This window comes from Sebastes umbrosus, chromosome 14, assembly GCF_015220745.1.
Source record: "Sebastes umbrosus isolate fSebUmb1 chromosome 14, fSebUmb1.pri, whole genome shotgun sequence".
NCBI classification, from domain to species: Eukaryota; Metazoa; Chordata; class Actinopteri; order Perciformes; family Sebastidae; genus Sebastes; species Sebastes umbrosus.
In genome coordinates this window covers 4,821,609-4,844,718 of record NC_051282.1, presented here as the reverse complement: position 1 = coordinate 4,844,718, position 23,110 = coordinate 4,821,609, and the positions used below count along the sequence as shown (strand labels likewise).

The window sequence follows — 23,110 nt, the reverse complement described above, 5'->3', positions numbered from 1 at the left end:
CCATTGGGCCCAAAAATACTTTTTCCCATAGACTTACAATGGGAAAGAGACGTCTGTAACTCAGCGAAAAATATTTTTTTTTAGGTGAATCAACTTCCCAGTATGAACACTCTAATAGCCCTTATTTAAATCATTAGGTACTAAAAGTTGTAAAACGCACTAATAGCTGAATCTAGAGTTATTTCCCCTCCTCCATTTATGTGAATGAGAACCAGACCGAGGCTGGAGTGCAAGCCGTGACAACGGCGTGACGTTGGAACCCCGTTACCGAGTCATGAGACCGAGCGGACGCTACCGCGCATGTTTCATGTGCCCAAGATCCAGGTACTTTTCCAGGCAGAAGTCGAGCCATTTTGGCTTCATGCAGCCACTGAGCAACTTTCATAGGAATGAACGGGGCCCCGCCTCCAACGCTGTATCCAGTTCTCTTAATACATTCATGGTCACAATGCTGACAAGGCAGAAACACGCTGCCTTGATCATCTGTGCCATCCTCTCTGCTGAAAAAAAAAAAAAAAAAAAAGAGGCAGCAGCGTAACGTTATGGACTCTCAGGTGGATAGGAAGACATGGACAGTATGGCTTGTCCATTTAGCAGAGAGAACTGGAGGTAAACTAGCTTCGTTTTACTAGCTATATCTATTGTTACCTACGTTGTTATCTTGATAGCTACGCACCGATTACTGTGAAAAGAGGAGAAAAAAAAGGCGCTGACGTTGGAGAATCGGCTCGTGGCTCTGCTTCGGCTGTGCGAGAGCTAATTGGTCCTCGGTCCTCCCTGTACACCGCACAGCAAATGACGCTCGACGAAGCTGAAATTTAGTCCGACTCTAAAATGAGTCGTACGGCTCAAAATTCGGTTCAGAAACTGGCTAAAATCGTACAGTGTACGCCCAGCTGAAGGAAGCAGTTGCACAGTGAACCAGTGATCTGGCTTTGGGCCTTTAGTTGCAGCACTAGAACAGCTGACTCAGTAGCTGCATGCGTGATTAGCATGTTTTAGCCCATATACTACAAATATAACCATTTTGCAAAACATGCTGTTTGTGTTTTGGAAAAGTTTTTTTTCATCCATTGGCTTCCATTCATTTTCACACAATATGATAATCCTTTTAAACGGATAATTGGAAATCGCATGAATTGTGTAATCCATTAAGGTGACCAAGGTGAGTCTGCATTATTGTTTTTTTGTCGAAGTAACACTATAGTTATGAGGCCATGCAATGCAGACTTTTCAAGTCAGTTTTGCATGTAATGTAACAATGACAAGTGTGATGGATTACACCACTCAAGCCAATTCATTTGGATGGAAACCATGGATGTGTGGAACATGAAGGAAGACGAACACGTAAAGTAGAAATGATTTGTAGTTAAGGAGCTCAAACTTGCAACCACATTAGGAATGTTCTTTAAAATACTTCGAGAGTAACGGACACTAAATCAACCGTTTCTGAGTAAGTAAATCATATGTCACTTAATTGGAGCTCCAGGTATTACATACCGTCTCTTTACAGAACCATTTCTAACTCTTGTTCAGAGTTGTAATTTGAAAAGTGATCGAGAGCATGGGACCGGCAGTTGTTGGGTCAATACTGAAGGGGGACTTGAGCAAAAAAAAAAACATTTTCACAAGTTTCTGATGTTTCACCAGATAGTTTCTAGTTTTCACTGATGTTCTCTTAGAGGCTGAAACTCAAACTGTTAGACAGCTGTACTCATAAAAACTGAGACAGAAGACCAAAAAGCGAGGCTGAAATGCTTCCAGTGTAGACTAGGGGGTAAGACGGAGGGATGCTGGAGCCAGGATCTGAGTGGGGGTCGGAGTGTCAGTGGTTGTGTGGTAACTGAGGCTTGAACAAGCTAAAACAGGGTGTTATTCAGTCTTCTCAGTGATTAGCTGCCAGTGGCAATTACAACACATCTATAAAGACAAAGACAGGGTACAGAATAATGCTGATGTATGTAGGATGTCTGTGAGTCCAACCGAAACACGACGCCCTCTTTGTTAAGACTGAAAACAATAAAACCTTTTCTGTAAATCTGGTTTAAAGTCGGGGAACAGCTCAATAAAAAGGCCGACTTCCATTACTTTAGAAACTTGAGTTATACATTTTTTATCCTCTCGATGATTACTCAAAGTGTTAGCATGAACCAGTGGAGCCAGTTATCTGCTGGGGGTGGGGGGGGGGGCACATGGAGTACTTTAGTGGTCATGGTCTCAACACATCTGGAGGAAGCTGAGTGATGGGACTTTCACTTTAAAAACACCTTAAGCCAGGCCACCAGACACCTGCTGCTGTTTTAAATAAACACCATCCCAAAAAAAGGTCAAATAAAATAAAATAACACTCATGGTCACACATACAGGTCTGTGTGGGAGGCTACATCGGCTGTATACTGCTCCTTTAGACACGAGGAAAGGAGTTAAGAGGAAAATGTGAACTGTACATAACCAGCACACACCAGTGAGACCAGCCAGCAGGTTCATTAGTGACATACAGGCTGGCTTTATCCCTTTAGTTTTAACTTAGGACGCGTGGCATGGAGAGAGAGACAGACAGCTGTAACGGGTACCTTTTAGAAAATAAAAAAAATGATCCGAGACAACAGGAGAAAAGACTGAGCCACCTCACCACTAGTATGTATAATCCTACTGGGAGGAAGAAGTCATCTACAGGTTTGGATGTGAGATCCCACAGGGCTTCAGGAGAAATTGGGCCATTTTCAACCTGGACCACGACATACATAGTCTTTTACTAGGGCTACTTCAATTTTAATTTTCAATTATTTTCCTTAGGGTGCTTTTACATCAGGGACTTTTCACATCAAACTCTGTGAAACGAGAGTTTTTTCCGACCAAACCAGAGCTGGTGATTGTTGGGAGGTCTAATTACGATGGTTTTGGTGAGCTTTGTTTTGTTTCTGTCCAATGTTTTATGACGCTCCGCCACTAGAACAGCTGATCTCAACATAAACAAATACACGTGGATGATGACGCAAGTGTACTCGGGTACGGAACAACTTTACTAATGTGAAAGCTGAGCAGCTGCATGATGGTTACACAGCTGCATAATGGTTAACACTGAAGCACATTTTTCAAACCAAAAGACACAGTTTTTTCTTGTGCAGTTTTTTGATTACCTTAAAATTCCGCCCGGCACATCTGATGTTTTAGAAAATGTATGGATCTCCATTCATTTTTTGGCAATGATTGATTCAGCAGGATTGCAGAGATTTAAGCGTCTTGTTTGCCTCAGTGTGCAGCTTTGCAATGCAGCCGTGATGCAAACGGACACTGAACATGTCCACGATTTCTCTGCACCGCGGACACCGCTTTTACTGTTTGTTTGCACAACTGACACAGTGGGCGTGCTGACGAGCAGCTGCAGTCGGCCGCCAAAATGTAATGGGTACTCTTCGTGTCCTCCTTTCTGTCCCATTACAGGCATTCTGGTGTTGACTTTTGTTCCCACAAACTAAAAGCTGTAGACTCCATAGAGCAACCGAGCACCAACAGTGCTGGCCGCGAGGGGGAGGGGGGCTCCGGGCCGCCGAGATGCTCTGCATTTGGTTTAGAGTTGCACCAGGTGCTTTGATCCTTAAATACCTGTGTGCAGGCTTAGTTTGCATATTGAGATCCAATCATGATGTGGGCACAATTGAGATAGCAGCAACAAGGCTTATTAATACCAAACGTAAAATGCAGATGTCATAATCCAGATTACGCATCTAGATACAGATCACGTGTTAATAAAAGGCAGAAATGGGGGTCATGATTTGGTTGGGTTGTCCAGACCCTGAAAATATGGTCCTGGTTGAAGATGGCCAAAGTTCTGTTTTTAAAGGCATAAGGAGTCCTCTCTGGTGACACAGACAGAGAAAAAGACACCATGAAATCTGTCATTTGACATAAGGCGTGAGAGTTCTGGTTGACTTCAAATCACAGAGAAGTGGGGTTCACAATGTGCCCTGAGAAATAAACAAAACAAACAACAAAATACAACGTGTCAAGATTAACCCCTGCACTGGCTACCCTTACAGCATGGTGTTATCAATGTTTACAAGTGGTCTGTATGTATCCAGTTAACTGTAACAGAGTCCATCAGCAAATCCACAAAGTGTAAACCCCCTATAAAATATAAGTTAATGAAAAATGCCTCGGTACACATACAGTAAATTCATATATTAGGAAAAGAAACAAAATGATTAGAAAACTAGAATTAAGTGGACTTTGGAACATAAATTCCTATCTGTGTGTGTGTGTGTTAGTTTCACTGCCCTTGGAGGAAATCCCCACACAAGCGCCAGTGGAGAGCAGATGTAACACTAGAGACAAAAGAAAAGGCAACACCTGGCAACAGTCGCTGGTGACGGCTGCTCAGTAACTCCGATTTAAAACAAGCCACTCCCCCTCTCTCCTTCCATAGCAACAGTTTCAGAGCAGCATAGAAACGAGTGTGTGGATGTGAATTAGAGCAACACATAGTGAGGAAATACCATGAAAGATGTCGGGGAGATGGACTGCAGAGTGTGGACGGGGGTGGGGGGGGGTTAGAGGTCATTTACAGTGGTTTAAAGGGTCAGAAGGTGGTTGGGGCTCTGAGCCAAAGGTGGCTGTTATGAGTCATAGTGAACAAGCTCAGTAAGGCAGAGAGCAAGCGTGGGGGGGGGGGAATGGTGGTAGTAGTGGTGGCTTTAATACACAGTCAAAGTTCAAAAGTGAGGAGACGGTCAAAAGTCAAGGAGGGAGGATGAATGGGTAGAGGGACACAGCCCGCTCCCATTACGGGGAAGGAAAAAGGCACCTTGACACCCACTTTCCATCTGCCTCCACCCATCCCTCCTCTTCCTCCTCCTCCTCCTGGTCAGTCCCCTTCACTGCAGCATCAGCTGTTTGAGGTTGTCGTGCAGGATGGTGTCCTTGACGTCGCGGAACACCAGCCGGATGTTCTCAGTGTTGATGGCCGTGGTGAAGTGGTGGTACAGCGGCTTCTGCTGCTGTTCGCGGCGCTTTTTGCGAAAGCATTCTACCAGGAAGCGCTGGACGTCCGCCAGGCTCGTGGGGTCGCCCGAGAACTCGGGGAAGTAGTCTTTGATGGACACCTGCTTCACCTTCTCCTCCAGCAGGTCCGTCTTGTTCAGGAACAGGATGATGGAGACGTTGCTGAACACCCGGTTGTTGACAATGGTCTCGAAGATGTTGAGGGACTCGCTCAGCCGGTTGGTCTGCCGGTCCTCCATCAGCACCTGGAGGTGTTAGAATGCAGATACGTGTGCTGGGTTAAAGGTCGTTGTGACAGTGTGTGTGTCTGGTATCAGCAGGTTTATTTAATGGGCAACTGACTGACTTGAAAACTGTGAACCAAACCTTTAAGTTCCTGCAGTGAAGAGGAAACTTAGGCCCTTTGTGCAGGGGGCTCCTCAGTTCCTGGGACAATTTTGTCAAAAAGTGTCTTTCTTCACGTTTATATAACACAAATTTATTCAAGATTTAGTCATGATGAGCTACTGTATGACACAAGAAAAAAACCTGCCTGTCTGTCTGTCTCAGAAATTAAGTTTGAAATATTTATAACTAATGGTCATAACATAGTATTCTTAAATTCAGGGATGTTTTTAAGTGGAAAAAACGGTGGGGCAACAACTACTTTGGACAGATGCAAAACCTGAAAATAACACAACTTTACAATGTGACATAATGCACCATTTTACATTTTCCACAAAGTGTAACACAGGTGATTATCCCACTGAGCACATTGTTGTTCTCCTCAACATGCTGTTGTTCTGCTCAATTGTCAATTTGGGTAGCTATGTTTGCTCTGCCGAGCAAGCCCAGTTTTACTGCGTTGTCCTGCTGCTTTCATGTTTGGTAATCATCTCTGAAGGATGCTGGACATCCTGAAAGCCTGTCGCCGTCCCCTCCCAGTAACACACACGGGAAGCAAAAAAGTCTCTTTCCCACTCCACCTTAAATCTGCCATTATTTTCACCAGCGGTTTGGTTTATAACAATATCCTGCAGCTGTTGGACTTTCAAATTCCGCAAATTCGTTCACGGTGACCACAGTTACTATCTTCTTTAAAGGAAATGCTAACTTCTATCTTCAGCAGAAACCAAGGATGTTTTATGTAATGCATTAATGCAGAATTATATTCATTTCTAAGCTACTCGGTAAAACTAAAACCACACTTTTCTCTGCTTTGCCCCGTGGCCCATATGACCTATTAACTCTAGTTAAATGACCTGGGAAACCCCCATGCTGGTATGTTGAGGAACACTGAGGTCATGGTTAAGAAAATTATCATTTATAGCAGGGAAAAGAAGATCTGGTACCTGCACCTCTTCTCACTGTAATGTGACATATCTCATCCGAAAGAGTTGAAATGATGTTGAATATCTCTACATCTGGGATGGTATGCCCTTGAATTACATTTTGGTCTGTTTGAGTGTAGGGTCCTATGATTTCTGCGATGTGGAAACCACGGACCGAATCCCTAGATCAGGGGCTAATTGGCGTTGGCTTGGTGTTGCGGTAAGACATGAGCCGAGAGGCTCGCCGATGCATCACCTGGCAGGCTTATTGTGTGACCTGTCGAGGAGCTACAGCCAATGAGAGCGCAAGACACGGGTTTAGGGGAGACCTGGGGAAGGGGTCAACTGTTTGTCATGCAAAAACCTGAGGAATTCGACACAAACGGCTAACTTTACAGCACTTTATTTTCCAAAAGGGTGGAATTCTTTTTTTTATTGAAGCAATTTCATTGATAAAAAAAAAATCTAATTCATTGATATTTGTTAAATTTTGAATATTTTCTTATAAATTGTTGATACTTTATTCATCCAGCACATGATAAAACACTTTTCCTGATGACAAAATGTGCTTCAATCCTAAAACACAGAATTGAGAAGAATTAAAACGGAAAACATGGAATTTTGGGAAAAAATAAACGTAACCTTGAAAAAAGTAAATAAAACAGATTTTATGGAGCCCTATGAGTGGAATACGTCACTACGCCAATTCTGCGACATTCAGGAGTCCTACACCCAGTGTTCGTGTGGTTTCTCGCTGACTCACCTGGTCGTATTCAGAGGAGGAGACGAGAAAGAGGATGGAAGTGACCGAGTCAAAGCATTCGAACCAGCGCCGCCTTTCGGAACGCTGACCGCCCACGTCCACCATCTTGAAGGGCACGTTCTTAATCTCAAAGTTGTACTCGTGGATGCCCTTAGTGGGCTTTCTGGCCAGGAGGATGTCCTGTTGGCTGGGGAGGTAGTCCTGCAAGCACATTGAGTATTATTATTTTTGACAGATCATTTTTGACCCCCCCCCCCCCCCCCCCCCCCCACACACACACACACACACACACAGAAGCTCAATCAGCAAAAATAAGAGAGTTAGGGAAAGAAATGGAGCTCTTTGTGTTCCACATAAAAACAGTGCACACACTTCTCATGCTGCTGCTTTGGGGACATCCCTGTTCAACACTGCATTCCTGAAATACCAGAGTGCATAAACAAATGGTGGGGAGGCAGGACTTGGTAATTCTGCTTGGTGATCACACAGCTTAGCCAATCAAACCCTGGCTAATAAAACAAGTGCATCTTTAACTATTTGGGATCAAATGATGTTTTGACTGTGTGTGTGTGTGTGTGTGTGCTGGCTACACCAGATCCTAATTCCTAACATTCCTGAGGTGATGACTCATCGCTGAGCATGCTGGTGTGCGTGCGTGCGTGCCCACACACAAACACACCAACAAATAACGGATATGGTTTAACGGTCTGGGGAAAAAACCTACAAACAAATTACAGATCTCTCATGGCGAGTTCATCAGAATAGTGTTTGGTTTCAATCCAAGAGAAGACCTACTGTACATGTTAGCACACGGGGCTTTCAGACCTGTAGTTCATTTCCTCACAGCATTTAAGCTTTTACTTTTTTTGGACCGAAAGCTGGTAGAGGTTGTTGTGGCTGTGTGCAGCTTTGTGAGGAAGACTGCTCAACATTTTTTGGGGTTAAGCAAGAATCATTCAGACGTTTTTATTTACAGATAATTCTCCTAAAAGATGCTCCAACTGATCATCATTTAAAGATAATGCAGTGAACACACAGGGCTCTTTGTTTCAAAAAGATGGAAATAAAACATTATTGAGTTTAAAGGTTCATTGTTGACAGTGGAAATTGTAGTTTGGTCAGGTTACTCAATCAAGGAACTTACAGGTGACTGACTATTGGGTTAGTACATTATAATGAAAAAAAACTATTTGACTTTTTGGGGTATAATAACGGTATTAGGGGTGTCACGATCCTCCAAATACACTATTTGATTTTAAGGTCATTATTAGATTTGATTTTCAATTTAAACACACCATTGTTGGACTATGGAGTCTTGATTCGTAGAGAGCAACAGATCATTGGTTTTATGCCCTGACAACGGTCATTTACTCTTTCAAATTCTTCTTTAAAAAGAGAACTGAACTCCCATTTTATTTAGAAAGTGTTTCAAAAACTAGACTACAACAGTATGCAATATAAAAAGCTGTTATCTTTTCAATACCTGTATCTGTGTATATCAACATCATTACAAAAACTAAATATAAATCTTCCTGCAGTGCATTACAAGTGTTGTTGTCATTTACTGTAGCACTAGTTTCTCTCCTCTTTTTTTTTTAAGCCCATCATTCTAGTTATAACTTCTAAATTATCAACAATAAAATCTCTATATGTAAAACAGCTCATTTTGTTTTTGCTCTTTTACATGGAGATTTTATTGATCATAATTTGCATATATATTTTATTGGTATGTATGATGTCACATTGACTTTCCATCAAGGACCGCAATGGAAATAAGTAGACGTTTAGCATCCTTGACATTTTGTAGTTGTGAGTCATTTAATGAGCTCCTTATAATGTCAAATAAACTTTTAGTTTTTCACCAATTTTTAGGCACCGCCCCCCGCCAACTCATTAAAGTACTGCCTACACTTCTAACTATATATATCCCCATATAGATGACTAGTGTAAAACTGTTGGACTGTGACATGAGCACATCTTCATCAGTTTCTAAATGGCTCAGTGAAACTAATAGCAGTTGGTTATGTATCATTTCCTGTCTCTTATTCAGCAGACCTTTGGATCAATTATTTTATATATTCAGGACACCAGGACCACTAGACCCTGAATTTGTAAAAACTACAAAGCCAAAAATAACTGATCTGCTTACAACTCTTTCTTAGCATTACCTACAGTATTTAAGGCAGCCTGTCAGTGGAAGTGAGCCGCGCTAGCAGGCAGCTACATGGAGGAATAGTGAGTATACACTGGAACAAGCCAGTGCGGAGACATGAACGGGGACAGGAAGACAGCGCTTTCACTTCTCTTTTCAACGAACTAGCCGAGGGCTCTCACGCCCGTCTGCTCCATCAGCCGCCTGGTCTGCTGGGGGATCTGTGATTAGTGAAGCCTCTGTGGTGTGGGTGGGACTTACCGACTGTCCGAGCTTTTCCAAATTGTCCAGGAAATACTTGACTGACTCGCCCTGAGAGAGAGAGAGAGAGAGAGAGAATTCTGACTTAATGTACTTCAATGTCACATTTTACATGGAAGTGAGTTACTTCAACGTCACTATTTCATGTGAAAGCACCCAGTCTGTCACAATCAGGTGGGAGTGTGTGAGGAATGTTACAATAAACAATAGCTGCCTCATTAGACCTCTGTAGACAGGGGCCACAACTACCAAGTTTCTAATTATTTTCTTGATTAATCTTTAAAAATCGTTTGCCAAATAGTGAAAATTACCCGTGTTACCGTGTTAACCAATTGAGCTGTTCAGACAGGACGCACAGCGGCGAGCTCCACGGCGCTGTGCCCGGAGCGTATATATGTGTGTGTCCAGCTGTGACACCCTCAGAGCGCATTAAAGAGCAGGCGCAAAAGCAGGCAAATGAGTATTGAAAACGTTTCAATTCGGAGTCATCTGATGCATCATCTGATCGGCTCTTCTGATCGGCCTTTATAGAGACCTACGTTCAAATTATTTGGAACTGATATCAGCTGATAACATTCGTAGGCCACTCGATCAGAGCACCCTTATGACTTGATTAAAATGCGTCAATAAACTTCGGTAAAGTCAACAGGAAATAAAATTAAAGGAAAGACATTTACAACACAAAACATAAAAAGAATTGGATGGATATAGCGCTTTGAAATGTGGTGACAAAGCTCATTGAGTCAATGAAGCGCCGGAGTAAAAGAAAAGCACCTCTGTTATTTCCCGTTTATTAACCGGTTAGTCACCGGGTACCCAACGCTGTTCAGCAGTAACACTCATGGCTGAAAGCGAAAGTAACGCTGCTGCTGGCTCCACTTTGGAGGAGTTCTTCCAAAAAAAAAAAAAATTTTGGTTGTGTGAAAGCAAAACATTACAGGAAATCAGTAGGTGAAGTGGCAAGAAGATGCATCACAGAATGATAATACCTGTATTAACAGGATAACATTAGAAAAGACCAACACACAGTGAGCTAACTGCTCTTGATGAATGTTTAGAGGAGCCGAGCTCTAAACAGATGCTTGGCAAGCTAATTTCCCTGTGGGACAGTTAAAGATCATTCTCCTGTGAGCAAGACGCTGTTAAGACTCCAGTCTAAACTTGTGGAGAGCAGTGAGGGAGAGATGGAGGAAGGAAGGGCGTGGGGGGGAGGCGGAGGGACAGAGAGCAGAGAAAGAAGCAGCCCTTCATGAGCTTGTCTGTGTGCGCTCAGCAGCTGCAGCTCTGCTCCATCAACAGTGAGGATGAGCCTTTATCTGTTGCTGTCAATGCTTGTCTGTACACTCAAGCCTCCTCAATTTACTCACAAGTAATCACTGGACATGCAAATAGTGGAGGGTGGGCGATATGACCAAAATCTTCTATCCCGGTATAGGACATTCCATATCTCGGTAAACAATATATATCACAATATGGCATGTTTTCTAGTAGGCTTGCCTCGGTAGTCGGTGTTACAACGGTGGTCGGAAACACACCGATTACATTACGTACGTTAAAATGTAAAAATTTATGCATTAAAAAAATTAAATGGCATGCAGTAATCTGATGTCTCCTTTATGTGATTTATTTGATAGTTAATTTTATAGTTACATTTATTTTTGATAATGCACACATTTACATTTCATATGTATTCTTATTTCTATTTTTTTTTTTTTTATAAATTCTCTATGTTTATGTATATTTTTATTCTAAAATGGAACAACCGTAATTCCCCCGGTGATCAATAAAGTAATTCTGATTTTGACGTCACTCATTAAACAGCATATGTTACTATACACATGTATTATTTAAGTGCTTCAGTGTGAGATAAGGTGACATTGAATCTGCAATTTGTCACAACTGCAAGTCCAAAATAAGCCGTTGAGGAACGACCTTTAAACATTTGGAACAACTAACTTAATCAGACACTTATTATATTGTAATTAATAATTAACAATTAATAACGCTATCATGATGCGTCCAAATGTAATTTTGTAAAATGTAGTTTTTGGCAAGAAACTTGAATAACTACAGTTGTTTGAAGGAGATGTTTTCACTGCAATATAAAATAGATAATAGAGAGGGAATTATGACCTGTTTAACTTCCTAACACTAGCAGCTTATAATATATAATTAGAACTACTAACGCCAAGATGTTTTTTAATAAAAGCAAATACTAAAATACAATCATTTATTTTCTAATCATTTGAATTGTGTGTTTTTATGCAAATAACCACTATAGATGACAATGAAAAAGTAAAATGATAACATTTAGAGTTTTTGACAGTTGGAGGGAAGCACGGCATGGAAGTGAAAGCAGCACTCTGTTTATTTAAAATTGAATTGAAATTGCATTAAAAATAGTTTGATAAATAACCGTGATCTCAATATTGATCAAAATAATTGTGATTATTATTTTGGCCATAATCGTGCAGCCCTACCTAAACACGTGCTCTTTGGTGGATTATGTGTTTTTGCTGAATTACAGGAGATGCTTGGACAGATTCAGAGAAAATGGTATATCTAATAGTATTGGTACACTTGATCGGTAATTAGAGCCGCGCTGTTATTTCCTTGTTTTTTTACACGTAGTTCTGCTGATAGAGACACCAGCTCAGAGTGAGACTGTGCAGCCGGTGAGCGGTTCATGACCTGATCTAATCATCTTTTCAACTTCACTTGTTGACTCCATCCTTCTGGTTATCACCACAGTTTATTTTTTGACCGCTTGCTCCCACCAGCAGCAAAGTTATAACTGCCTGCTCTCGCAGGATCCAATCCAAAGCAAAGCGCTGCACACACACACGGCACCGCTGTCGCACATCGACGCAACTCACGGCTCGTATTAAAACACTGTCATTCTTAAGTACCAGCACTAATAAAATGAGGTGTCATACAGTTTTTAATGGTAGGGTATCGTGATACCTTTCTAGTATCGGTAGACAAGTGATGTAAATATTGCCGTAACACAGTTCAGACGCTGGTTTTTCAACATCACGATAGAAACGATACAGAAAAATTAAAACAATAAGACATTTTTATATCGTTTTGACAATTTATACTGTGATTCTCCCAGCCCTAGCAAATAGAGGTGAGAGTAAAACTTTGCAACACAGGGCAAACACTGAGGCAGGGGTTGAAGGGCAACTTTAGACATGGGTCAGAGATACGGCTAAATCAAAACACAACTCCAGAACCAAATTTGATGTGACCCACCACCGCCCTCAACCCTTTGAACGTGTATATAGCATCAAAGCACTGCACCAGAAATGCAATAAAGACATTTGGTCCGGAGTGATACACCAACCAAGTTGCTTGCCATGTGAACACTCTGACTCACCAGTTGAAACTCTCGGCGGCGGTCGTAGGCGTGCTGGATGCCCTGGTCGGCCCACAGGGCCCGGATGGACGGCAGGTAGTGCTGGAAAACTTTGGGCTCCACCATGCCGTGACCATGGGTCATCACCGACCGGGTGTCAAACGCCATCATGGTGTCTCCGTGGCGCTGGTTGGACATGTTGCCCCATGGGATGTGTAGCTTCTCTCGAGCATCCACCAACACTCGAATACCTGAAGCAGGAGGGAAACATGTCAGATGATTTCTTTACAGATTCCATCACAGCCTACCTAGGGTCTGAAATTAAGGGCGCTTTCACATTAGGGACCCGGGCTGGGATCCGAGTCCACTTGTCCCCAAAGTCCAGTTCAATTGATTAGTGTGAACGCTCCATACCGTACTCAGGCACGGTTCGTCGATCCGTACCCGGGTCCACTTGAAAAGGTGGTCTGGAGTATGGTTCATGTGTACTCGCGTACGGTTCGCATCAGGTGTGAAAGCCAACCGTACTGAAACACGGAAGTGGACCGCTATTTAACGCGAGTAACGTTAGCAGTTAGCGACTAGTTCTGAAAGGGGAGGCTTTTTTCAACGCCGCCGGTCTCCTTCGAAATCTGTATACATACAAAACTGTTTCATATCTATTTCTGTATCTGCGCACAGCATGCATCAATCTCATCCTCTGAGCTGTACAGCCGTGGATGATACAGCAGGAAGGCCAGCGAGAGGTTCCTTATAATATAGACAATAGGCGATGGGGTGGAGTGATGTTTGTTATTTTATTTAGCTGATTTAATGGTCTGTCTGCGAAGAACGAGAGCCACTCAGGTGCTCAGCGAGCAGAGACAGAGAGACGGGGTGGGGGGGGAGACAACGTGTAGAATCGGCCTATTTTCACATTAAACTCGGTGAAATAAGAGTTTATTTCGGCCAAACCAGAGTTGGTGATTGTTGGAAAGACTAACAACGACAATATTGGTGAGTTTTATTTTGTTTCTGTCCAGTTTGAATGAAGTGTTTTCCGATGCTCCGCTTCCTACAGCTGATCTCAACTTAAACAAATACACATGGATGATGATGTGTACTCGGGTACGGAACAACTTTACTAATGTGAAAGCTGACCAAAGAGGGGGGGCAATCGTACTCGGGCATAGTACGGATCAATCGTACCTAATGTGAAAACGCCTTAAGTTTTTTCCTCACCTGCCACACTGTGGCAGGTCACTCAACATCTCTACTGGCCACTCAATTTTTTTGTCATCCATTTCTGAAATCTATGTAGAGCGCTTTAGAATTATAAATACTGAGTACCTGACATTAGAAATATGGAATATATCATATAATTAATGCCTGCCTATTCTTAACTGAAGAATTGCTTTTTAAAAAGGTGGGGATGACGCAGTATGTGTGGGGGATTTTGAGCCTCAACCACTTCCTTTCCTGATTTATTATGCACCAATTTATGGTGGAAATGTCCTTGTTTATGTAAAGGAAAACAAAAGAGAGCAGGTGACAATTCAAAATATAATGGAATATAATTCTGCAAGGCGCTCAAGCATTCTGTATTACTTTCCAAAATGTATTCTCCTATAGATCAACTTTTCTCATTTAATGTTATCTCTGTCAACACACGATTTGCTCCTGTCCTCTTTTGTTCGGGGAAGTAGCCTCTTTAATTGTGCACGTGTCACCATATTCACAGTCAGTAGCATACATTAATCATTTATTAACCTCTGAACTTTAATAGTTCATATGTTTCAGCAAGATTTCTGCTCATGTTCAAAACCTTCTGTACATTCAAAACAAATCCCAGATGTGCACGTGTTCTCTGAGAAGTCGAGAATAAAGTTGTAATATTTTGAGGGAAATGTTGTAATATTACCAGAGTAATGTCCCAATTTAATGAGAACAAAGTCATAATCTTTTGAGAAAAAAATCAACCTGCCGTAGGCTATAGTCTGGTGTGCATGACGTTATCGATCAGCTGATACCCTTCAGACTGTCTGACAGACAAAGAACTCAGTCTGGGACTCTGGTCTGTGGATGAAAAAGTTTAGGGAAGTGGCTGTGCGCTCCTCGGAGCGCTCCGCAGCTGTTGACATTATCAGTTGTAGAAATCAAAGATAACATCAAATAGCATAAAAGAATTGTAGAACAGAGTGTCAGTAGTTCAATCACATCTTCTAATACTGTGTATATATCACCATGTACGATTTTAGTTTTCATGTGGTTTTTGTGTGTAAAATCACTGAAGTTGATATGACTGTGCAGGGCGCACTGGAGACATCGTGTCTCCGTGTCCTTTTAACAATGACGTCAAACTTCCTCGCTTCAGCAGAAATTTCACATGCGCATCACCCAGTCATTTTCACTTGCACACCAACAACATGAAACAACTGTGGGTTACAATAGGGGAGGCACAATAGGAAGTTGGCTCTATTATGCACCTCAATTCACATCCTCTTCATACAGTGCTGATTTGACATCAGTGAGTGCTGAACTGTTTAAGTGAATACTCCGGTCTTCTTGACCCAAAAACTCTGCTCCATCTCTGCCTCATTAAAGACCTTAAACACTTACTTCACACACACAGACACTGAAAACTGCAGGTCAGGTGAACCTCAAACTCTAAATTGCCTGAAGAAGTTTGATCGGTGATTGACTGGTGACCTCTGGCCGATTATCCACCTGCTTAAACTCTCCCTGTGATTGATTATTATGCATTTTTATGCAGCTCGAGTCGTGATACATTAGGCCACCGTATATGTTTTTGGATCATCCTATAGACCCTTTTACATCCAAAGTCATGATTACGTCACGGTGATAGCTGGAGGCAAAACAAAGGAAAGACTGAAGGCAAACACGAATTACCTCAGATTAGCAGGCTAAAGTTACACATCAAAAATGTCATCTTGCTGTGTTGTTGGGTGCCAGAATCAAAGGATGGCTCCAACTCCAAATTTTATCGCACCATTGAGATGACAAACTGTGATTTAGGCCTGCCGTGATTAGTCGGCGTAATGAATGACATCAACGCTGAAAATGCACTGACATCAACATTTGAAATCAATGCAATTTTTATAATTGTCAGTCATAAACTCAAAGTTGTCTGCCTGCTACCTTAGAAATTTCACTGAATTGTTGAAGTGTTAGAAGGGAAACTTTTGCAGATTTTCAGCTGGCTTTGTGTCACTGCAGCACTCTAGTAGCCTACATGCAGATGGCACACGGCCTCCCTCCATGCTGCAGCGCATGGAGCCCCCCCTTCTCACCTGATCAGAACACACCATCAAATCAGGGTTCATCAGGATTTCCGCCAGTGTATTGCAAGCCTGGCGGCCCACCGGCCCTAAAATGACTCCCTGCTGGGCCTACGCATCTAATAATTATGTATTTTTAAGAGCGTGTGTGACTGACGGTGAGTATGAAGTCAGCAGTAACGTTATAACTGTGAACGTAGCAGTGCTGTGTGTGTACAGTTATGTCGACGAATAAATGCTACAACTCCGCTCAAGACCGGAGACAACTTCCTGTATCTGTAACACCGGCTCAGACTCTCTTAAGGTGGGCTCTTAAGGTGGACCAGCTTTTCTCCTTAAAGTGACGACTTTTTCCTGAGCTTTTTAATTGACTAGTTACATTTCTTTTAACCGTTTTAACCGACAGCGTTAATCGGTTAAAATGCTTAATGTCGGTTAACGGTTAATTATTAACATCCCTAGTAGTCACTGACACAAAGTTCCGTTTATCCACTTATCATGGTGGATAACCTCACCACAGAAAAAGGGGTTTCATTTAATGACAGCCTGTACCTTTTTTAACTCTGCAACACAAAACCCAAGTGTGACCAGTATAACAATAATGCGTCACAGCCTGTTGACAAAAGTCCCCCGAACCCCAACTGATTTGGCTAACTATTATCCTGAAATGACACCGACACTGACAGTTTCCTTTTCAGTTTAACCACGTCAAGCCTCAGTCACTTCCCCCTGACTGAAGCTGAGCAAGCCTTTCCAGCCTTCCACTTCCCTGTTTGCACTCATTCAAACGGAGTTTACGTGTAACTGCCCCCCCACAACCCCTGTGACATCATGGAAGTACAAATAGAAGCTCCTCTCTCTGGTACAGTCATTGGCGTACTGTTTTTCACTTCACACTGTGCAGAGCCAATTACCTCTGATAAGCTCTGATTGACCCAATCACAGGATCAGGATACCTTTCTTTTCATTTGGCAATGACACAACTAATAAAAGTGCAACGATTTTACTGGCAAGATGAGGTTCTACATGAATGCCTCTCGACTGATGACCTGAATCATGAAAATTTAGGGGACAGCCCATTGCCTTCTCTTACTTACATGCGTCCGAAGGAAAAGAAAGCAACAACACTTCAAAGACAGCGTATCTTACCAGTAGCCTGCAGCTCAAAGACAACTAGAGTTGTAAAAATGTAAAAATGTATTCATTAAAAAAATGACATAGTATGCAGTAATCTGATGTCCCCTATACATGAGTTTATGTGATTTCTTTGACGGTTAACTTTAAACCGATATCACCTTTTTTGTAAAACAGCTCAGGCGGAGAGTGGTAAAGAGACAGTGAGAAGCTTCCAAAAAAAAAAAAACCCACAAAAAGATAATAAATTCTGAGAGAAGTTGATGAGCGAAAAGCTGTTAAAATCAGAAAGACACCGCAGTAACTGTAGAGAGTGCTGTGTTGTGTACAAGTGGTGTTTGTGTCTCTCTCGCTACCGGGGTGTCTGTGAAGAGACACTCGCCGTCGGACTGCTTTTCCCCTCCGTCCAGTTCACGTTCCAGAGACACGCGGTAAAATCATTAATACATAGCTCTTTGGTGGATTATCTGTTTGCCGAATTACCGGAGATGCTTGGACAGATTCAGAAAAGATGGTGAATCTAATGTTATCGGTATATTGGATCGGTAATTAGAGCTGCGTTGTTATTTTCCCTGTTTTTTTAAACGGAGTTCTGCTGATACAGAAACCAGCTCAGAGCGGGACTGTGCAGCTGGTGAACGGTTCATGACCGGCTCTAATCTTCCTTTCAACTTCATTTGTTGACTCCATCATTCTGGTCCCAATCTCAATAACGTCCTCTAAAGCAGAGCGCCCCACCCACCCACACAAACACACACACACAACTCATGGCTCTTTTTAAAACACTGTTAAAGTGTTTAACAGTACGCTCTTAAAGTACCGGTACTAATAAAATGGGGTACCATTTTTACCGGCAGGGTATTGCGATACCTTTCTAATATTGGTATACCTTGCAACACTAAAGATAACACAGTGTATCTTAGCGGTAGCCTGCATCTGCACTTTGAGACACCATAGCAACTGCTGAAGATGACAGAGAAAAACAACAGAACTGGAATACCCCCCTGCTTCCCTGAAGTCACCGGTGTGGCGTCATTTTGCCTTCCCCTTGAGTTATGCAAACAAGAAACGTGTCGTTGCGAGAAAAACTACAGTTTGTAGGCTGCTGAAGATTTAGAGGCTGCAGCAACCACAGAAAACAGCGCTCAGTGTACCATTTGGCAGTAAAGCATGTGGGCACCAACAGGGACATCATGGTGCATTCAGGTGTTGCTCGTAAACTCTGAGAAACTCTAGCTGTTGTTGTAAAGTTCCCTCCTGCCATCTAGTGCAGTGGTTTTCAACCTTTTTAAGTGTCAAGGACATGCCACTCCATAGATTATCATGTTTTTTTGGCTGGTAAGTGAAACAAATCTAGCAGCCACTTGCATATTTTACCAGCATTTGGCTGGTGGCTGGTTCTAACTTCCAACCCTGGTTGAGAACCACTCATCCAGCAGATCTTTTTTTTGTTGTTTGACAGTTTGTTCCCAATTGACTGGTGAAATAAATTACTATACATTGCATGTTAAATAAATATTTAAATGGCCATATGGCCTTAGTGCGGAATGTCACACTTGATACCATGCCTCTAAATTTGAAAATGTAAATGACAGTTGTCAGGGCATAAAACCAATGATCTGTTGATCTTAACGAATCAAGATAATTTAAATGGCCTGGTAATGTTCATATTTTTGCCTGGTCACAAGTTACCAGAGTTTTGCCAGTCATCATACAATCCGGGGCTCCAGAGTGCGACTGGAAGGGACATGACTGCTCAAGGCTCGCTGTGCCATCGCCCTGTGTGATCAGTGACTACCATATTTGACTTATTTTCAAGTTTTGTGATCGTGATTTTGTGATCATGTGATTGATGACGCCGTTTCCACGTGAGCATCAAACTCTTGGTGATGATTCAATATGTTCCCACCAGCAGACTTGCAGCTGACTCAATGCACGCCTAGAAATGAATCATGTTAAATATGAATATGCCATGTAAATATAGACATTCATCTACTACAACATCAACGAGATGAGCAACCGTATGATAAGTAATCTGCCACCAACAAGTTCCCCTCAGAAAAAAACCCATAAGGCTGAATGATGCCAACCCATGTGCCACCCAGAGCACATGTGTATGCAAGTTTTCAATAACCGAAGTGATAGATGGGTGACAACTTTGATAGCAATGGTCAGGTACTAGCTAGATTGACAATAAGAACCAAAGTGCTCGCCATCCAATCGCTGAAATCGCAGACATCTCAAAATGTCAAACGTTTTTGATATCAAATCACGGCATGGCTTTTTTTGTGGTGCTCCTCAAGGTCTTGGTGACTTAATGTGGTATTTTGATAAATTCTCGCATGGTAAAAATGGTTAAATTTAGCACCAAATCTGTGTAACAAATGGTATAAATCCCAAAATTGCTGCAACAACTTATGAGACATAATAGAGCAAGGAATGACCATCATATACTTCCATCATAATGGTCTAAACCCTTATACACTTTCACGATTAATTAATGACTTAATTCATGTTTATTTCTGATTTATGACTAGAACAACTTGACACACAGTGTTGAGCTGCATCAAATTAATCTTCATGTTCCCAGCTTTCAGATGATGTACACCACTTCTATGTTACATCTACATCTATCTCCCCCTAAAGACCACCCGTACCCCCCTAAGAAAGATAAAAACGGGTCTATTGTGGGTCTCAGATGGTTAAAGTCTGTCGTGCTTGTAAATTCATGGGTGGAGCGCACTGAGTGGCAGCGCCTAACGGAAAAACAAACGAGCCAAAACAATGTTGCACAGGCTACACAATCAGATTAGAAATCACCAGATTTCCCCAGCAGAGCAAATTCATATGCAAAAACACCACAGGTGATCTAGGACAACCTACTTTAAGTGGTCTGATTCACCACGTAGGTTTACTTTATATATTCTTTGGTTACTCTGGCCCTGTTCAGACCTGGTATTAACATGCGTCATCAGTGATCGGATCACAAGTGGACAGTTCTAAGTAAAGGTGTGAACGCACTCAAGACGCATTGACATCGGATCTTTCAGACCACATTCAGAGGTGGTCAGGGCCACATATGACCACATTCTTTTAGCAGTGTGTACACAAATGTGTCCTGGGCCACATTAAGGACCATCTACTCATCTGATGTCTCGCTGGGATCTGAGGGGGTCTCACTGCGCTCCTCATGTGAATAGACAGGCGAGCGCTCGTCTGCCTCGCAGCATGGAAACAGCCTATATGCTCTACTGTATTCTGTCGGTACATCTGTATTTTATTCAAATACACCTTATCTATAGGCTACATAATCTACAGACTATCAGACTGGGAATTGTCGGAGATGTGTCTGTGTTTTTGTTCCGCTGCTTTGTGCGGAGCTGACACCCGCCCTGCCCGACCGCCTGCTCACTCTTTCTCCTCCCCGCTCTCTGAAGCTCTGTACTCCGCTGTTGTACCCAAATTCACGATAGTACTACTGACATTCCTGTAATATCACGTCACAACGTCTTCTCTATTAGCCACGTGTTTACGGCATGTTTATTTGCATATAAGTGAAATCGGATCACAAGTGGCCAATTCTAATGCCAGGTGTGAACAGACGTACTTAAAGCATCTTAATACCAGGTCTGAAGAGGGCCTCTGACTCACTTGAAGGCAGCGGCTCAAGTGCCTGTTTGTGGTTTCCCCTCCACAATGACCTGGTTTAACACCAAAAGTCAACTGTCCCATAATGCAACACGTGCGTTGTATGGGTACACCTCAAAGCAATGCAAAACCTCATTATAATGAAGTCTGTTAGCAGACGACACAGCAGACCGCCAAGTGTTGATGCAGACTGGAAAGTTGTAGCAAGGCTACACAGTTTAGTGAAGTGATTCTGTAACTTTTAGAAGACAAGCTGAAGCTACTGACCAACCTGTCCATCTGTACTGAAACATAACAATCACAAAATGTCAAACTTTTCATAAACTCAGGTGGATTTTAACTGTTTAGAGAAACCAGACTCCATTCAAAAACTTTAACATTTAACATTTCAGCAGCAGCACTGTACAGCCAACAACCTGCAAACACAGTTACATATTGAGAGAGATTACTTGTCAGATGATGCATATGGAGGATACCAGACTGACTGTTTCATGTATCAATGTGTCAGCTTTCAGAAAAGCTTCCGTCCTGTTGTAGTCCAATTAGAGAGGGCTGCCCATGCTCCTATCTGATGATAGGCAAGTTTACAGTAAACAGCCACATTTTGCAGATGATATCAGTGCTATGATCTCGCCATAGAGGACGCAGTGGTGTGTTTCGGTGATGATGAAAGCAGCCATGGGGGGGGGACACTAGGACAATGTCAAACCATTGTGTGTGTGATTTAACATTGAGAAAATGAATATGTGGGAAGCTCTGAATAAACACAAACAATGACCCCACCACACCGTCTCCCTCAGTCCCACCGTGTGGACCAACACACATAACATGGGCGTTTCTTGGTCGCTTAAACCAGCTAACCACACTTAGCTCTGCCGAGCACAGAGAAGAGCCCCTCCGGTCGGCTCAGCTGCAGCTAGTAGTGATGTGTCGGTAAAGAACGAGCCGGTTCAAAGAGCCGGCTCTTTTAAGTGACCGATAAGAGCCGGCTCCAGTCCGAGAGCCGTTTTTTTTTCCTTTACTTAATTCAAGGCAGAATGATAGAATGATCTTCTCCGCACCATGGGCACTCCATGCACTGACTGTGACTGAATGTTGTTTTAATGACGTCCGTGCGACCAATCAAGTGATTTAAGACAAGGATCAATCCATCAAGTAGGGAGTGGCACGCTGACGGCCTACAGGTACAAAGCAGGAGGAATAAGAGGAGAGAAAGCGAGAGGAGTGCGGTGCGATGCGTTGCGGTGCGGTGCACGAATAGCAGACAAGATGAGTGACAGTCAGAAATGAAGCAGCCTGTAAAATTATGGTATTCTGGAAATTCTAAGGTTTAGTATAATTATATTTAATGATTTAAGTGATATATGTGCACAATTACTAATCATAGGTCAAAACAGCGCTAAATTTGGCTAAAATATAAAAGGCAGAAGTGGTAAAACGAAGAGCCGTTTGGGAGCCGAAAGAGCCGGCTCTTCTTTTGGTGAGCTGAGCTCAAATGATCTGGCTCACTAAAAAGAGCCGGAATCCCCATCACTAGCAGTTAGCATGGCTACCAACTTCCCTCTGTTGCTACCCTTTACTTCTCTACAGTAGGAGACCAATACAGAGGTTAACACAAGCCCCACGTCAACACATGACACACAGTATAGCCTCAGTACAGACTCACCTTTGATAACATTGCTGTATATGGTGGCTCTGAAGTCCTCCTTGGCCTTGTGATCGAAGTCCTGGCCGTGGATGATGCGCATCTGCTTGAGGAAAGTGGACTTGCCGCTCTCGCCCGCCCCGAGCAATAAGATCTTTACTAACCTCTTTACATAGGTCTTATCTCGGTGAATACACTTGTCTATCTCTTTAGATATCCGCAGCTGCTCCGCCTCGCCGCTGGTGAGCAGACAGTTGGGGAAACAGACTGACAACACGGAGCGGGACGGCAGGAAGTCCGCCATCTTTGGAACAACTTCATCGATACAGACAGCGAGGAGGGCTCGAGCTCACCCTAGTCCGCTGCTGCGTTCACGGGTCGTGGGAATATACGATTCTCAACTTTCACCAGTGGAGTTTAACCATCGAAATCAGGTCGTCGGTAGACCAATCCGCAAATACCGAATTGAAGCTAAACTAAATTTAAGTGTAAAAATGTGGGCACTAAACAAAAGACGTTAATTTTCCAATAGAAGTGAATTCTGGTGTAAAATAGCAAAA

At 42.6% G+C, this 23,110-nt stretch overlaps 1 protein-coding gene across 1 annotated transcript; it reads right to left on the bottom strand.

Annotated features, from left to right (window-relative positions):
- Window positions 1-996: 996 nt before the first annotated feature.
- gna13b (guanine nucleotide binding protein (G protein), alpha 13b) lies at window positions 997-22,905 on the bottom strand. Its single transcript, XM_037791966.1, has 5 exons — window positions 22,572-22,905; window positions 12,867-13,096; window positions 9,488-9,538; window positions 7,075-7,275; window positions 997-5,246 (listed from the first exon to the last, which is right to left on the bottom strand). The coding sequence occupies exons 1-5, from the start codon at window positions 22,852-22,854 to the stop codon at window positions 4,875-4,877; spliced, it is 1,137 nt and encodes a 378-aa protein (XP_037647894.1). The 5' UTR covers window positions 22,855-22,905; the 3' UTR covers window positions 997-4,874.
- Between the last annotated feature and the right edge of the window lie 205 nt (window positions 22,906-23,110).

Coding starts and splice junctions, on each gene's coding strand:
- gna13b (XM_037791966.1), bottom strand. CDS start 22,854: ATGGCGGACTTCCTGCCGTCCCGCTCCGTGTTGTCAGTCTGTTTCCCC. Junction 9,539..12,866: donor GCCGCCGAGAGTTTCAACTG/GTGAGTCAGAGT, acceptor TCTCTCTCTCAG/GGCGAGTCAGTCAAGTATTT. Junction 7,276..9,487: donor TGGAAAAGCTCGGACAGTCG/GTAAGTCCCACC, acceptor ATGTGCTTGCAG/GACTACCTCCCCAGCCAACA.